Source organism: Apium graveolens, chromosome 1 (genome assembly GCF_009905375.1).
Source record: "Apium graveolens cultivar Ventura chromosome 1, ASM990537v1, whole genome shotgun sequence".
Classification (NCBI taxonomy): Eukaryota; Viridiplantae; Streptophyta; class Magnoliopsida; order Apiales; family Apiaceae; genus Apium; species Apium graveolens.
Window position 1 is genome coordinate 86,392,337 of NC_133647.1, and position 18,188 is coordinate 86,410,524.

Here is an 18,188-nt window from a genome sequence, read left to right on the forward strand (position 1 = left end):
GAATGGACTTTGGAGTCCTAGATAGTAAGAAACTGATTCCTTATCCTTTTAGGTCCCCTTGAGGCTAATCTATAAGGATTTATATCCTTATCGGGACTCTTCTCAATAACTGATTTTTCCCTTATTAATTAATTACGAAATTAATTAATAATCAGGGTTTTTGGGCCTTTTTTATTCCACCAGGCCTGATCTGGTCCATCAGGCTTAACCTTTTTGGTCTGAATATCATACATCTTCTTATTGGGCCTAGCAACCCATTAATTATAAAATCAGGACTTATTTATCCCTATCAATATAATAGCACAACAAGGAGATAATATATTGAGATTAAAAAAGCTCATTGAAAAGACTAAACCACCCCTGTTTTTAATATTTATATAAAAGTGGTGTTTTGTGGGAATCGAACTCGGGTTGCTTCATTCTTCTATACAACCTCGTACCACCACACCATGTGCTTTTAATCACATAATATGTAAGTGTGCTAAAGCAATATTTTATTTAACTTTAAAGATAGCTACTTGAATTACGCAAAAAAATTGATAGTTACTTGAATATTTGTACAATTAATTTTAAAGAATTGAATTCAAGATATAAAGTTAGGCATAATATATAAATGGATTATTATTTTATTTATTATTATTTTTTAGTTGAAAATATATCTCATATATTTTTAATAATTTTTTATTATAAAAAGTAATTAAAATATATATATATAATTTTTAAAGAAAATATTGAAAATAGAATCGCCTATATATAAATAATCTAGATCGGTATTAAATATTTAGATAAATTCGAATTATAATGAGTCAATGAATTTTAGTTTATTTCGAATTTGAAATCAGAATTTGGCTCATTGTTCAAAAAATACTCGAAATTTGACTACGTAACTAGCCGAAAAACATTGTCACATTCTACGTTTAATAAATTTAAATTACAAGTTCGATGAGAATATCTTACCAATAATGTGGATTTTTTTTGATATCTTATATTAATATAAATTAACGTGTTTGAGGTATTTATATGATCAAGTCAATTGATTATTTGTATTAAAATTACTAACTTCACTGATAGCGCAATAATGTTTTGGGACTTGTCCTGATTTTAAAAATATTTGAAATTCGATATGAGATCTCACGAGATTTGTTAAAACTACGATGATATATTAAATCGATTTATTTTTCATTTTTCATTTTAAAAAAACTAGCATTTTAAAAAGAATTCTTTTAGATAAACAATATTTATTGATCAAGATAATATTGTAGAAATATTTTGAATTATTTTAATATTTTGAATTATTCAAATAAAAGTTATATATATACTATATTGTAGCATTTGATTCAATACATTTTAAACTATTTAAAAAATATATATATTGTTTAATAATTTGAAAAAATTAACCGGTTCAACTAATATTTATAAAACTTTATCGAATTGAAAAATATTTAATTTTAAGAAAATAGTATACAATATTATCAAATTATTATATGAAGAAATATTAGAGTTGTAATGAAAAAAACTTAAAAATAGTTTAAATAATAATATAATTACAATTTTTCCTTCAAATTCTTGAAAAAAATCATGAACATCAATAATAAGTCTTACAATATATAATTTATTTTAATATTACATGAGATTTGTTAAAACTACGATTATATATTAAATCGATTTATTTTTAATTTTTCACTTAAAATCTGATTCCATTCCGGTCCATTTCATTCACCCCAACCAAACACAACATAAATGTTTTCAATGTTTTCATAAAGTATTTTTGGCAAACTAATACATTTTTGTTATGATCTAGTTGCTAACATGTATAGTTTTCAATTTTTTAATAAAATTTGATTCAATTTAAATTAAAAAAAACCCGACCTAATCCAATTAGGCCCGAGAAAAAGCCTCGTAAAGCCCGTCTCGAGGACTTAAACGGAGGAAACGGGTGTGACGGAGGGAGTATCAAATTTGAGTGTTATCCAAACTAATTTAAATCCCGTGCATCAATATTCAAATAGTTTTAAAATTTTGTCGATCAATTACATAATAATTTTAATATATTTATATAAATATATAATAAATATAAATTTATAATAAAAATATTGAAAGAATTAAGAAGAAACTGTGGTCGTAGTTGTAGTTTAGCAGGATAAAGAGATTATATCTAGTAGTTTAGCAATTTATTAATTTAACATGTATAGAACATTTTTTTATTTTTAATAATAATTAAATAGGAGGTAACCGTTGAACTAAAATATATCCTATTTCAATTATTATATTATAGTATAGATGCAGATAGCATGAAAAATTTAATATTTTAGTTGAAATCAAACTTTCATCGAAATGAGATTCCAATTTAGAATTGGGCATCCCATTTACAAAAATGTTAAATTTAATAAAACATTTTTCTGTAATAATAAAAAACAAGGAGGCTAACAAAAATATAAGGCTAGCAAATTTAGAAAACAAAAACTCTGGCACACAAATACACAATGCATAACAACCTTTCACATGTACCAAAAATATTGACCAACAATCTTTAAGACCAAACACCACATACATGAAACAACTATACAAGTACAACACATACATACATACACATGCATCATACACCTTACCAAACTCTACACGGACACTCCCGCCCACAGGATTCGCTTAGTAAAAAACCCCTTCCCCTGTATTGCACACACAGATACATTCATACACACATATAAATAATTAAATACACGCAAACTACACAGCCCAACCCTCCTTTTATTTCACATAAACCTACGCTTTGTCATCTATCTATATTTCACAATCTCTTCAAACAACAATTCAAGAAGTCGACCAAGATGGGTGATTCAACATCTCTAGAATCCATGAGAAAGTGGGTCGTTGAGCACAAGCTTCGTGCTGTTGGTAAAATTTTTATTTTTCTATTATTTTAAAACTTTTTTTATTAAATATTTGCTTGGTGGGGTTTTAAGATCTGGGTTTTTGAATTAATTGTATGTTTAATTTGATGGTGTAAAAGGGTCATTATGGTTAACTGGAATTGCGGGATCAATAGCTTACAATTGGTCTCAACCTGGTATGAAGACTAGTGTCAAGATTATTCATGCTAGGTACGTTTATACATATATTTTATATTCTGTTCTTGCCTCTTGATTGTTTTTCTATTTGTTGTTGTTATTATTTTTTTATGTCTTTTGTTATGTGTTTTAAGTGCCCTTTTTTATGTTTAAATTGGGGCTGAAATGAAGTTTTAAGATCTGGGTTGTTTAGGAACTGATGAAATGAGATGGTCTTGTACTGGGTAAGAAAAGGTTGGTGTTGGCTAAATGATTTCAAAGTGCTTTGCTTTGTGATATTGTAATTTGATTATATTTTGAATGGCTTAAAGATTAGAATTTACCGATTTAAATCGATATATAGGCAAATTGTTGGAAAAGAGAGTTTTTCATGGATTATGAAACCTATTTAGGAGCATTGTAGGTTAGGTTAGTGTATATGGTAACTTACAAAATGTTTTGATTGGATTAAGACACAGGGACCTTAAATCCATTTAAGTAATTTTTCTTTGGTGTCGAGTATAACACAACTCATTTGAAGAAAATTGCATTATAATTTTGGAGCTTAGCGTGCGTGGACATCACACAGACTCATCTAGCTTGAACAACTTGATTAAGACCTGTTGTGTCAAGCTTAAGCAAATGGTTCAATTCATCAACACAATTCATGGCAAGCCAAAACTTAACTTAGCTCTTTAAAATCCATAGTTGCAAGATATGAATACGGTTCTATATGTATTGTTGCACTTACATTCGAAAAACTTTTGCTTTAATTGCACTTCTCAGGTTTGTGAATCTGTGCACTTTGCAGTGATTAGTTTATTCCCGTGTTGCCTTCTCATTTTACCTTACAAGAGTGGTCAACCCCTTCTAGAAATTCCAGTAGTGTTTAGGTCATAACAGACCTCTTTCAGACCTATCCTGTTTTGGCATTAATGCATTTCTCACTGATGGATATATATTTTCTCTTATTACTCGATCAAATTTGCCGGTATAATTTCTGCTTTTTTGGCTGCACATGAGCTAATATTTCATTGTTTTAATTGTTTTTATTTATTTCATTGCCTGTTTTTTTGGTCTTGTTATTTATTTCATTGTTCTGGTTCTCTGCACTAAACCAATTTACGGTTAGGTTGAATGGAGACCGGAGGTTTTTATAAAATACAAACATATGTGAGTTTAGTTCATTACACAATAGCACTCTTCAGGTGTCAGTTGACGGCTTTACCTCCCCTTTGACTTATAACCCTCAAATTTATACTTCCGGAGTCGCTTGTTCTCAACGTGACAACCTCCTCAATTACAGTTCTTGTTTTCTGCTCTTCCTCGCTCTGCATTTGATCTATCACATCTTCTAATATGCATTTCTTGTCAACATCTTCTCATATGCATTTAATGTCAACATCTTTGTTCACGAATTTGCCCAAGTATATGCCAAGGGTATTCTCTGTTCATATATCATATATTTACATTTAAAAGGTTAAAATTTTCACACATACGGGATCTTAATTGCTTGAAACTTATAGGTTGTGATGTCATAGTTTTGTAGTCTGTAATTTCTGTGAAGTTATGGGAGAATTTTTAGTATATCCAAAGTCTTTAGTTGGTTCTTTATGGCTTTGAATCAAATACTTTTAGGGTGTTGTAGACCTCTTATCGTTCACGGGTCAGATTATGTCCTTTTTTTACTTTAAAATTCTTCCTTATATTACGAGTTGGAGCTCATAAAAACGTATCGTACTGTAAACTTTGGGACTTGATTGCATTTCCACGATGTGATTAAATGGCTTCGTTGTTCCTGTCATTTTATATGTTATTGGGACTTCATTTTATCAAGTCAAATTTGGTGCAGTTTCTCCCTTGACTTTTTTTTTGGGTTTTATAACAAAAGTATTTTAATGTGTGAACTGAATCAACTGAATAAATATTTGTAATCATGGTTTTTGGTTTCGCTTCGGATCAGCTGATCAAATGTACACTTCAGGGGGGGTACCTCATGATGAATACTGTACACTTGTTCAACTGGAAATTGTATTTCCTCTTATAAACTTATTTTCCCTCTGAATTAAAATGATTTGGTCCAAACTTTGGTTGCCACATCATTAGTGGTCAGATTGGACAAACATATGGGGTAGATCGCGTAAATATTATCATTGATTGTTCTGTTTAGTTGTTTTTACAGAAGGTATAGTTCTTTTATTTGGGTTATTGTAAGTGTGCTTAAAATGATGTATTTTTGCAATTTTTTAAATTATTATATTATTTTTTGGGGAAAATGTTGCTATACATTGTAAAGCAGCACGCTTTTACTGATACACAGCCAAATGATGTTCTAAAGCAGTTTGCACTTGATTGCTTATGCTCGAGCAAAAAGCTGTTTCCCCTTGATTGTTTTGCAACTTGAAGAAAATGGCAGAACTTCTAGCATAGGTAGTTTACGGAAGATGAGTTTTCAGTGTAATTATTTCTGGTCATTTTAAGTTGGGCTGGCAATTCGTTCGTTTCGTGTCGTTTACTTACGTGTTTCGTGTCATGAATGCTTAACCCAAACCCGAACCGTTAAGGATTCGTTTCGTTTCATGTTCGTGTACCTTCATTTCGTATACGTTTCGTGTCGTGTTTCGTGTAATTTAAAATTAATAATAAAAATAAAGATAAATATAATTTATATATAAATATTTTGTTTTTACTAGTTGAGTCTTAAGTCAATAAGTCATACAAACTCAAGTGCATTGAAGTCTTGTGAAATTTAAATTTGGATCCGTTGTGTATCTATTTTTTGAAAAAATTATATGTAAAATATTATTGTAAGATATATGTATTCATATAGTTATGATAAATATATTTATTTATTTATTTATTTTGTGTACTTACGTTTCGTGTACATGAGGGTAAACCCAAAACCGACACAAAATTCATCCGTGTACTTTCATGTTCGTGTACTTGCGTGTTTGTGTAGCAAAAATGTCAACCCAAACCCGCTATTTTCGTGTCTTTTTCGTGTCGTGTATGAAATTGCCGGCTCTAATTTTAAGTTGCTGAATGTTGAGTGTTGTTACGTTATTGTTTTCTGATAACTCCTTTAGGTTTGTTTTGCATGTCAGCGTGTCAGTATGTTCAACAGTGGATAATTCACCTTACAAAGTGGATAAGTGATAGTATTTCTTATAATTGTAAATCTAGCACCCTTAGTCTTTATGTTTTACTCGATACTCTTCTCTACATTCCTAAAGTAACTCAATAACTCTTTATACTTATAGCTTGATAGAATGTAATATTTTGTCTACATCAAATTTGTTGTCAAAGCTCGACTGTTGCAATTGTTTAGTATTCTACATTTCTACTGTCTATGTTCCACTAATGCTGATGTTTTTTTTTTGGCTTAGTATTTTTTTTTTAGCTTTTTCCCCCTTTTGAACTGTAGAAGTTAATGACTTGATTTATTTATTGCAGGCTGCATGCCCAAGCCCTTACACTGGCTGCACTAGCAGGAGCTGCTGTGGTTGAGTACTACGATCACAAAACAGGAGCAAAGGCAGAACGATATGCGAAGTTCCTTCCTCCCATGGATACTTTTCCATCACACAAGGAATGAAAATTTTTGCAAAAAATAGAAAAAGAGAAACAATATTCGGGGGAAAGTCTTGTGGTTATTCATTATATAGTTCACATATGTCTTTGTCACTTTGTGCTGCATCATCCTAATTCCCCCTATGGATGTAATAAGTGAGAACCAAAATTAGAATATGCAGTTTTGGTAGTCAAGTGCTATTTTTTTATAAAATATAAAAACAATAGGTAATTTTTTTTATGATGGTTACCGGAAGGCATAAAAAAGTGTTGTGTATTTTAGTTTGGCTGGCATTGGTATATGATGCTCCGCTCTGTTCCGGCATAAGTTTTACCAACTTGAAAGGGTTTTTTTAGTCAGTGTATGTTAAACACTTAAACTTGTATTTAGAAATGTTGCCAAACCTTTGTTGGTACTCCATGGAAGGAAGAAAATGTTACAAGGAGCTGCAATGCCTTTATTATTTTTTTAAAGTTGATTATTAGGTTAGTTCAGGTTGTAAGGTAAAATTGTAACTTTTATTGCAAAGGTTGCAAATCCTATATTTGAAATGATACTTTAAAATAATATTTTTTAAAATAAATAAACTGGCCATATTTTTTAATAATATTTGAATTGTAGATCTTTTGGATAATTTTCTTTCTTTAATAAAAACAAAAAAAAAAACTCAATTACTAGTGCACACAGCATAAAAATACTTCCTAATTCCACTAGGCAAAATACACAATTAAAAAAAGAGTAAAATGCAAGAATTGAACCAAAAACTTTACAAATTGTGCAAATTGTATACCTGTAGTTTGAAAATAGCAGAATGTGCACCTGAAGTTTACAAAAACATGCAATGTGTGAATGACCGTTAACTTTTTTAATATCGTTAGTAAAAACTTCATTTTGAATGCAAGATGTGCAGCTAATGACTGTAAGTGGTGCAAATTGTGTACCTGAAACTTGATAATAGCAAAATATGTACTCGGAGAAATCCGTGCAAAATGTTTCATGTCGTATTTTCATGCAAAATTGAAATTTATATTAAATAAATTAAATAAACAAAAATATAATATCATATTTTTAAATAAATATTAAATATTTTTATGTAGTATTTATATAAAATTTATATACAACATTATAATATCAAGTATTATTTTAAAAATATAAAGTATTATTTAAAAAATAAATATGCGGATATTTTTAATAAATATACATAGGTTTAGGAGAGAGAATGGGCCGTTCGGCTCGATTTTTGGCTAAGATTGGAACTGGAACCATAGATCTTCGGTTTTAAAAATCAAAAACCGCAACCGCAACCAAATTATTAGTATCTGTTTCGATTTTAAAGACCTCGGGTAGGCTTTTTTAATAAAAAAAATATTTAAAATTATACAAATTAAGTAAAAAAAATTGTTAACAAATAATTTTTTCCTACAAATTACCGGGTAAAACAAAATTAGTACACTAATGCAATTTCTACAAGTTCCCGAAGAAGTAGATGAAATTTTAAGAAAAATATATGATATAAAAGTGAGTCCGGTGAGCATAACCTGATTTTTTAATATTTTAAAAATATTTTAAAATATTTTCTAGTTCTAAAATTTATATAAATTATATTTTTATTTATATTAATAATTGGTTCGAGTCGGGTCGGTTTTGACCGTTTTTTGACGGTTTTAGCTCTATTTTGATTTTAATTTGGTTTTTTGCCCGCCCCTGCATATATTCATTACAATTATTAATATTTAATTAAAAATTTACATAAGTACTAAGTCGTGTACTCTTAAGGAAAAAACAAAACCGATACTAAATTTCAATTTTGTAATTTCGTGTTCAGTTACTTTGTGTATTCAGTATTGTAGCTAAAATGTACGTAAATATAAACACTAAATTTTTTTGGTATTTCCGTGTCGTGTATTTTTTATCGTGTAATAAATTGTCGGATTAATTATATTACAGTTAAATCTCTTTAAAATAATAAGGTCGAGACCAAGAAAAAATATTACTTTAGCTAGTTTATTATTTTATCGGGAGTAAAAAAACACCATGTCGATTATGTTGGGACTGGAGAAAAATATTATTTAGCAATGTTATTATTTTATCGATTATTATTTCATCGAGTTTTAACTGTATATCTTATTTATTACATGCACAATATGAATTTTATCCAAATTTTAATAGTCATGGTACCCGACGATCAATGTAATAAAATTTATTAAACATTAAAACAAATAGATGGAACATAATATATAATTTGAAACGGTTTTTTTCTTCCGATTCTGAATAATTTTAGTTGTACGATACTTTTTAAACTATCGCTAAATTAAACATTATTCAAGATAGAGTGAAACAGACTTGTATAAACCATTATAATATTTGGCTAGATTAGATGATCTCCATGTTTTGTTCTTTCTATCTGTAATCTTTGCCCTTATCGGTTGCTTATAGATAGTCCCCTCTGGGACATGTTCAGGAGGAGCCAGGGTCATCCCCGTATATTTTTTAGTCTATTTATATATTCAATTTAACCAAAAAAAACTAAACTCGTTAAACTTATTTTTATTTTATGATTCAACTTCAAATTGATTCTTTTTTCAATACCATTTCAAATTAATAAATAATTTTAAAAGAGTGCATTTTAAAGTTACGGTTTTTTTACTCCAAATTTTAGGTACACAATTTGTACCATTTCGAATCTTTAGGTACATATCTTGCATTTGAAAAATAGACTTCACTAATGGTGTTAAATAAAGTTAATGGTTGTACACACAATACGCGACTTTTGTTAATTTCAGCTACACATTTTGCTATTTTCAAACCACAGATACACAAGTTGCACAAATTAGAAACTTCAGGTACACATTTTGCATTTTACTCTTAAAAAAACATTCGGTTTTATTCATCACGGGTTTAACTTTAAACAGATCCTAAATCCTAACTGAACTGGAGGCCCATTTTATAGAGAACCCGGCCCACAAATGATTCCAACCGAACTCAAATCACAAAGCACTGGCTCAAACATATTCGTTTAATATTTGGCCCCGAACTTCTTTTCTCAGGAACTCAAGAACAGATACAAACAATATACAGGTTAGTTTCTGTATCTATAGATAAAAATACAATCATCTATGTACATACTTTACTTCCACTTCACATTCGTTTAATCTAACTGATTGTTGAAATTGTCTGATTTCGTATTTAAGATAGTTATTTTATGTAGCTCACCAACTGTTTGATTAATTGCGTCAAAGAAAATACCTCTAGTTTCCTTCCGTTTGATGCTCCTTTATGTTGACAAAAGTGTTTTTCAACTGGGTTTCTTTTACATTTTGGATTTTGCATGATTTTCGATTTATGTATCTTTACGATGAATTTGCTAAGAGTCTAAGACCTTTTTTATGTGATTTTGGAATTGTTGTATTTGTTGCAATTGTATGTTGATACAAACTTTGTTACTGCATTGGACTTTGTGGTGAACTAATGCTTCACTAGTTGTTCGTTGTCTGATGATAGTTTTATTGGTTGTCGGTAGAGAAGGATAATACGTTTCTATGTCTATGCCCCTATTTAGAATTTAGATATATTGAAATTGTGAATTTTACAATATGTGGTTACAGTCATAATGTAATTAGATAGTTAATTAGATTTTTGTATAAGTGTTAAGGTATTGAGTAGCGAGAGAGTTACAGACGGTGCTAATTCTTAAAATTTAATTATTTAATAATAAGTAATAAGAGATGATGGTTTTGAGTAATAGATTATTGATTATTTAGAATTTAATCAACAATCAGCCTCATTCTGCGGCAAAATACTATCCCACAGTGGGCAGGTGTAGTAGATGCGATTGAACAAATTGAACAAACATCCCCACTGAATATAGGCACAATGACTTTCTTTGCAGTTACTTGATGAGTAACATATTTCGTGTGCGATGACAGCATTACCCAGAGGCCTGGATACGGTTTTACATAAAAATGAAATTTTAATCCAATAGATAGATAATAAGTCCTAGTCTCTGCTCAACATACATCATATCCGCCCTCCGGCTTCAACACACTCTGTTGCCTCGTATTTTTCTCCCTGAAGTTCGGCATCATTTTTTGAGAAGAACTCATGAAGTTGGATTTCAACCTTCTCTAGCACTTTTGGCCCAGCATCTTGGGCCTCAGGTCCCTCTCTAGTCTCCACCTGGAACCAACTGAGGCTCAGCAGCCTACCATCTCGTCCATTATGACTGCAAGGTAAGCATCCTAATTCCTAGCCATATTTTGACCTCTCAAAGGCCCGTCTGTTTTTTATCTTGAAGCACAGGCCTCTTACACCATTAAAGACTTGGCACTATAGTTGTTGACAATAGTGTTGAAGGTCACCATCTTTAGGAAACCTTTTTACGTGGTCCTTGTAAGAATTAACCTCTAAAAGTTGCCTCTCTTATTTGAACATACGGCAGACCTTGGCCTTGTAAACAGACATTTGAGCCTTCCGTAACACGAGTGCACGACCTCCGCTTCAAGCCAGTCCTCCTCGGCCTTAACATAGATCAGCTCGTTCCCTTCTATTGTAGCTTGGACCTGGCAGTGCTAAGCTCTTTCTTTCCAACCTCTACAGTGGCCTTTAGGTCCTCCACTTCTGCATTAAGCAGATTTTTGCAATTCTTGGTTGCATTTTGACAGCCTTCATGGCTGCCGGAGAAGACATTAGCTGCAAAGACAGAACAAAAATTACCACGAAGTCAATGAAGTTGGATTTAAGTTATCCATATGTGCAAACTTATAACTTGACAAACTTACACCATTAGCTTGGACCCGGACTCGGAGCTGCTCCTCAAATATTCTCCATTTTGAGGATGTCCGTAGAATAGGAGCCGTCGCACAAGCAACCCTTATAGGTCTGCATGTCAAGGGTCAATCATCCCTTCTCTCCCTGCGGTGCAGTTGGCCGCTTGACCGGCGCATGTGCTTTAAGCTCAATAAGGAGCGCACCTAGACATCTTTTGTTCTCCTCAAGAGGGAAATCACCCAGAATGGAGGTCATTGACTCCCCTATTTGTTTAACCATCACCTTCGAATTTCAAAGGCCTAGAGGGGCCTGCTTTCCGGGACTCCACAAACTCTTGGGCTTTTTTGCTTTGCAGTTGTATTTATGCCTACAGCCTTGTTTCTTATGGTAATTTGACCTTTAGGGCTGTCGAAATCCTGCCCGGACGAGCACATTAACATCTGCCATCTATCTAACGTCCCAGGAATTAAACTGAGCTTGTGAATTGCTGCAAAGTGCAAAGACAACAAGAAGAAACACTAAATCAATATTTGGGACAAGATATGGGCATAATCGTAGTCATAAGAAAAAACCAAGAAAATGATCTGGAGTGGATATTTACTAAATTAGACAGAAATTATATTGATTTAATATCATTTTAAATAGAAGAAGCTTATAAAGCATTAAATCAGAAACACATTTACACATTGCATCTCTTATCATACTTTGTACTAGTTCTGTTATGAATAAGAGTCGGGCACAATTTATCCCATTCTTTTATTAATCGTTCTCTACAATGGAACTATGTTTGTTTTATTGAAGTATTTGTTGAGGACACTCGAATCTGTAATTCATTTGAGTTTATTAAGCTTTTCTTACTTACAAACTAATTACTTTTCATTTTTTATTTTCTGTGAAGCGAGATGGTAATTCCTCCTCCAATCAAATCTGGCAGAATTACAAACTTTCTTAAGCCCTATGTCCTGCGAATGCACTTTTCAAACAAGTATGTAAGTGCTCAAGTAGTCCACACTCCAACAGCATCAGTAGCATCCTCCGCGAGCTCCCAAGAAAAAGCATTGAGGCCAACAATGGAAAACACTCGGGATGTTGCTGCTGCTGCCAAAATAGGCAAGATCTTGGGGGAGAGGTTAATTCATAAGGATATTCCAGCAGTCACTGTTTTCTATAAGAAAAATCAGAGGTACCATGGCAAGGTAAAAGCAGTTATAGATTCTATACGAGAAGCAGGTGTCAAACTAATTTGACACACAAATATCAGATTATTACTATTTGCTTGCCTAAAGTTATTTTGCGGAGTAAGATTGTTGCACTTGCGCAGTGTGTTAATGTCATTGCCAAATCGGACAGTGTTTAATTTGCTTTAAAGCTGTTAGACTATAGCTAATTTGAAGCAGTACGTGGGTATCAATGACAAGTAATTTTTGTTTTCGATTCTGCGAGGAATATTCATCAGTTCTTTTTCAGTCATATTCATTGGGTTTTTTTTATTCGTATTCTCACTCGTAGATATTGTCATCATCTTTGTGATCTAATGTTACGAAATGAATTGAAGACATACATTTATTTCAAAAATATGGGAGAAGTAAGATAATGATTAGCCATAGATCCATCACATCTATTTAGGTATGTTGTTGACCTGGTTAGATAAGCCTTTCAAGTTATAAACATACCGTATATAATATATATATGGGAATTAATCAGGAGCAACGTGGGTTGGGGGACAGTCAGCCAACCCACAGCAATGAAACATTACGGGAGGAAGCAATGTTTCAATGCGGGTCTTGACTTCCGCAATGAATCATTGCGGCATGTCGCCATGCATAGGGAACATTGTGCACTCCGCAATGTTTCATTGTTGGGCAGACCCCCAGTTTTTAATGTCTCAACTGCCCCTCTTTTTAGCTTTTAATGCTCTTTTAGCTTATTTTAATATTTAACTTATTTATATAAGTATAAAAATAATATTAATGTTCAACATTAATTAATTTTTTAAAATGTGTTAACATTAAATATAAGTAGTAGTAATATTTTAAAATATTATCAATTTTAATAATAAATTTATCAATTTATTTTTTCTATACTTTTTCTTTAAATTATCCTATGAATTATCTTAGTTTAAAAAATAATATTATTAATTTTATACTTTTTAGTGAATTGAGTTATTTTAGTTTAAAAAATTTATCAACAGTCAAACTTATTTTTTGTGCAAAACTTATTTTATGTGCCAATATTAATAAGAATTGACTGGTCAACAGAGCAGAAACTTGACCGACACACCGCAATGAAACAATGCGGCTGTTAGGACACTCCGCAATGCTTCATTGCGGCAATTTCAACAGTCAAATAAAATTTTTTCAGCAAAATTTTTTCTGTGTTAAATTTAATTTTGTGAATTTTAAAATTCAGATTTTCACCTATAAATAGTCCTGGCTCATCTCATTTTTTTTCAACATTCTCTTCTCTATTCTCATTCTACATTTTCTCTTCAACATTATCTTCTCTATTTTCCGAAAAATGGTTTTCTACTATGATTTTGACAATAATAAGGTAATTATCGATGGTGTGGCTTACGACGGGCCCGAAGGAGAAGAAGAGATGGCAATAGTTCTCCGCTGTATTCAAATGGCGTAAGAAAAAAAAGGAAAATGAAGCTAAAGCGAAGGCGGAAAAGTCGAAGAAAAAGAAAGACGAAAATAAGGGTGATAAAGGCGGTTCTTCCAACACCGTTAAAGTTTGATCATTCTCGTCGACATAAAATGTTATTATGTATTTTTTTTGAAAAAAATATTTGAATGTACTCCATTTATATTTGAATGAAATAAATTATTTAATGTTTTATTTTTCTTGTACTTGTCCAATTTATTTTATCAATTTTAAATTTTAATAAACAAATATAATGCTAAAATTTGAAAATGTGAAAAACTAAAAAAATGAAAATGTATCGAATTTTCTTTATCTATAAAAAATATAAAACAACTTAGCCCCCAAAATGTTAAACATTTCTTGGTAACAAACTATATAAAAATAACTCGGCCACCAGACGGATTTTATTTAAGAAATAATTTTTCTTAATTATTATAATCATTATATTTTAACATCCATATAGTTGGATCGTCAAAATTTGTATTTTATAACTTACATGTCAAGAAATATCATTTGACATAACTATTATGCAAAATTTTTACAAAACTATGTCAAATAGTTGCATATTATAATTAAATTACTCTTATAAACATTTATATTTTCAAAATAACATTTAACATATTAAATGAAATATAATAAGTCTAGAAACTATTTTTTATAATTTTTTTTGATTAATTTTCTAATTTTAAAGAAAATAACAAAAATAAACAACCCAACCGCAATGTTTCATTGCGGTGGACACTTCCACCCGCAATGAAACATTGCTGGGGTACGTTGTACAGTTTTTTTTAAACTGCAAATATTTACAGTTGTTGGCTTGTGGGTTTGTACAGTGGCGCAATGTTTCATTGCGGCCGTCGCAATGAAACAATGCGGCCGTTCATTTAATGCACACACCTACCTTAATTTGTCTGTATTTTTGATCTTATACTGTTGTTTTTACTGCTGCTTAACATTCTGCTCAAATTTATTCTTCTTAAAAAAAGGTTAGTATTCAATATCCATGACTTCTTATTTATTTGATTATTGAAGTTCATCTAGTGATCATAACGATTTTAATTATGTTACCCCCCACACAAAAAAGAGGGTTTATCGTAAAATCTTTAATGATGATGAAGTAATAGATGTTTATAGTATTGAAGAAAAGTTAATGATCCGGGGAAGCGAAAAACGCATAGTGATGATGATGTTGGTTTCGGTTGGAAGAATCACGATGTTCACGGTGATTCCGATGATAGTAATGATTCTTTTAATGGCGATGATGATGATAAAATTAATGATGGAAATTTTATTGGAAATATGAATGATGTAGTTCCTTGTGTTGGTATGATATTTGATTCGTTGGATGAAGCGGAAAGTTTTTATCGAGGTTATGGTCGAAGTATAGGGTTCGAGATAATTATTCGAAGTAGTCATAAGCATTCAAGAAATGGTGGTATATCGTCACGTTTGTATATATGTCGAAAGGGTGGAAGATTGGGCCCAAAACCCTTGGAAGTTGAAGATAGGGCTAAAGGGAAACGACCTCGAGATGTTATTCCTCGAACTTGTTGTCGTGCTCGTATGTGTGTTGCTCACAAAGTAAGCTCAAATAAATGGGAAGTAACCAAGGTCAACCTAGAGCACAATCATGCTATGGTTACATCGGATAAGGTAAATTTCATGCAAAGATCACGCAACATAGATCCATTTACCCGATCTTTGATTGAGTTATTCAACAAATCGGGTATCGAGACCCCGAAAGTGATGAATTTACTTAGTGAGACGTATGGTGGTATTGAAAAAATTGGTTTTTCCGCTCAAGACGTACGAAATGTAATACGTGACATTCGAAGACGGGTTTTTGATTCCGGTGATGCGGAGTGTGGATTGGTTTTGTTACGAGACTTGCAAAAACAAAGTGATGGCAATTTTTTCTACCGAGTAGATGTGGATGAGGAGAATCGGGTTAGGGGTTTGGTGTGGGTTGATCCTCGTTCGCTTAACGCGTACAAGAATTTTGGAGATGTGATAACTTTTGACTCGACATATCGGACTAATAGGTATGACATGCCTTTTATTCCAATTACGGGAGTGAATCACCACTACCAAAATATTTTGTTTGGATTTACATTTATAAGGGACGAGAAAGAGACTACTTATAGATTGGTTTTGAAGACTTGGTTGGAAGCGGTCGATAACAAGCCACCTATTACCATTATTACGGATCAAGAAATCGCTTTAAGTATTGCCATTTCCGAGGTTATGCCTAACACCAACCATACATATTGTACGTGGCATATTAGTAGCAAGTTTCCCGAGAAACTATCTACTTTGTATACACAATACTCAGAGTTCAAGACGGATTTTAATGCATGTATCTACAAGTCATTGTCACCAACGGAATTTGAAGGTAGGTGGGAGGACTTGAAAGAGAAATATGATCTTGAAAATCACAATTGGCTAAATGATATGTATGCAATTAGACGACAATGTGTTTTTACTTTCACGAAATAATATTTTGCCGCCGGTATGACTACCACCTCAATGAGCGAGTCTATGAATTCATTTTTTGATGAGTATGTGAAAGCGTCGACCGGTTTCAAAGAATTTATTGAGAATTCACAAAAAGCTTTGGAGTCACAATATTTACGGGAGGTTCAAGCCGATTTCGACACCGAATACAAGGAAAAGAGACTATTCTCTAACTCGTCAATGGAGATACATGCCTCCAAGATATACACAAAAGAGATGTTTAAGAGATTTCAAAAAGAGCTTCAAAAAAGTCAATCTTTTGTTGTGAAAAGCATGAAAGGTTGTGGAGATTATCTTTCAAAGATGTATTTGGTAGAAAAGTCCACCTTGCCGGAGATTAATAAAAGGAATTTTTTCTTGAAGGTTTCCATCGACGGGAGTTATTCTTGTACATGTAAAAAATTTGAACATTCCGGGATGATTTGTAGACACATGATCCGTTACCTTAACAAGAAACAAAAGACGATGATACCGCCAGATCTTGTAACAATGAGGTGGACAATAAACGGAAACAAAGTTGCGGGACCTCTACCGTGTACCCCTCAGATGCTTGTTAATGTTGTAGAATCTCAAACGGAAAGATATAGTGGATTGTGTAAAGCTTTCCAAGGTTTGTCCGTTGTTGGTAGTTGCTCCGTTCCGCGGTACAATTACTTGATGAGCGTGATCAAGAGAGAAAAGGAGTATGTGATTAAGTCTTTTCCGGGAGAAGAGAGAGAGAAAAATAAACGAGGACTATGAAAGTGATGATGAAGAAGATGATCCATTATTAGATCCCCCAAGGTCACAAACAAAAGGACGTCCAAAAGCGGGTAGATTCAAAAATGGTATCGAGACGTCAAGTTCAAATAAACAATTTCGAAAGTGCAGTTTTTGTTGGGCGAGGGAAGAAGGCCATGATAGAAGAAATTGTCCCTCGAGATTATTAGGAAAAAAGGAAAAAAATGATTGTAATTTCTTATCATGTACTTTGAAATATTAATAAATTTTAATTAAATATTTTCAATGTTGTTAATGTTAGTACTTGTTGTCATTATTAATAATCCCAAAAAAAGAAGTGACTCCAAAAAAAAATTTGAAAAAAAGTTATTTTTGAAGATTTTTTTTTCAAAATTAGGCCGAAAGTTTTCTGTAAAACAGAAAAATTATTATATAAAAAATAAATCATTTACAAGTGCAGTGACCAATCTGCAAAATTCTACAAAACCCAGTTTACCCCCGCAATGAAACATTGCGGCCACCGCAATGAAACATATTCAAACAAATAAACTTTAAGACCATCAGAATTAGCAATAATCAAACATATTCCCAACAAATAAACTTTTAGACCATAATCCGAAACATTGCGAGGGGATTGGGAAGATAATAATGGGAAGATAATCACCTCAAGAATGTATGAGCGAGCGAGAGAGAGAACAAAGCTGCTTGATTAAGGAAGATATCGGGAGCTGTTTAATTTCGCTGAAATCGCTTTTGATCGCCTGTGTTTTGTGTTTGTTTCTGGGTTGGGGCGGGTATAATGGTAGTTTCCGCGTGCGTCTGTGTTTAAAAGACGACTACCGCAATGCTTCATTGCGGTCGCGCAATGAAGCATTGCGGTAGTAGGTTCATGTTTATTTAAAATTCGAATTAATATTTAATATTAT

At 32.0% G+C, this 18,188-nt stretch overlaps 3 protein-coding genes across 3 annotated transcripts; all 3 read left to right on the plus strand.

Moving 5' to 3' along the window:
* Positions 1–2,628: 2,628 nt before the first annotated feature.
* LOC141664847 (uncharacterized) lies at positions 2,629–7,060 on the plus strand. The gene is made up of 3 exons (XM_074470805.1): positions 2,629–2,892; positions 3,008–3,098; positions 6,498–7,060. Exons 1-3 carry the CDS (start codon positions 2,826–2,828, stop codon positions 6,637–6,639), a joined length of 300 nt encoding a protein of 99 aa, XP_074326906.1. The 5' UTR covers positions 2,629–2,825; the 3' UTR covers positions 6,640–7,060.
* Positions 7,061–9,549: 2,489 nt separating this feature from the next.
* On the plus strand, positions 9,550–12,852 carry LOC141664855 (uncharacterized). The gene is made up of 2 exons (XM_074470811.1): positions 9,550–9,693; positions 12,281–12,852. The coding sequence occupies exon 2, from the start codon at positions 12,285–12,287 to the stop codon at positions 12,627–12,629; it is 345 nt and encodes a 114-aa protein (XP_074326912.1). The 5' UTR covers positions 9,550–9,693; positions 12,281–12,284; the 3' UTR covers positions 12,630–12,852.
* Positions 12,853–13,899: 1,047 nt separating this feature from the next.
* On the plus strand, positions 13,900–16,524 carry LOC141684146 (protein FAR1-RELATED SEQUENCE 5-like). The gene is made up of 2 exons (XM_074489015.1): positions 13,900–14,012; positions 15,171–16,524. Exons 1-2 carry the CDS (start codon positions 13,900–13,902, stop codon positions 16,522–16,524), a joined length of 1,467 nt encoding a protein of 488 aa, XP_074345116.1.
* The last annotated feature ends 1,664 nt before the right edge of the window (positions 16,525–18,188 follow it).

What these genes read in the sequence shown, in the direction of transcription:
- LOC141664847 (XM_074470805.1), top strand. Translation starts at nt 2,826, where the DNA reads ATGGGTGATTCAACATCTCTAGAATCCATGAGAAAGTGGGTCGTTGAG. An exon ending in GCACAAGCTTCGTGCTGTTG is followed by an intron (nt 2,893 to 3,007) that starts GTAAAATTTTTA and finishes ATGGTGTAAAAG; the next exon opens with GGTCATTATGGTTAACTGGA. An exon ending in GTCAAGATTATTCATGCTAG is followed by an intron (nt 3,099 to 6,497) that starts GTACGTTTATAC and finishes TATTTATTGCAG; the next exon opens with GCTGCATGCCCAAGCCCTTA.
- LOC141664855 (XM_074470811.1), top strand. Translation starts at nt 12,285, where the DNA reads ATGGTAATTCCTCCTCCAATCAAATCTGGCAGAATTACAAACTTTCTT.
- LOC141684146 (XM_074489015.1), top strand. Translation starts at nt 13,900, where the DNA reads ATGGTTTTCTACTATGATTTTGACAATAATAAGGTAATTATCGATGGT. An exon ending in CTCCGCTGTATTCAAATGGC is followed by an intron (nt 14,013 to 15,170) that starts GTAAGAAAAAAA and finishes ATAGTATTGAAG; the next exon opens with AAAAGTTAATGATCCGGGGA.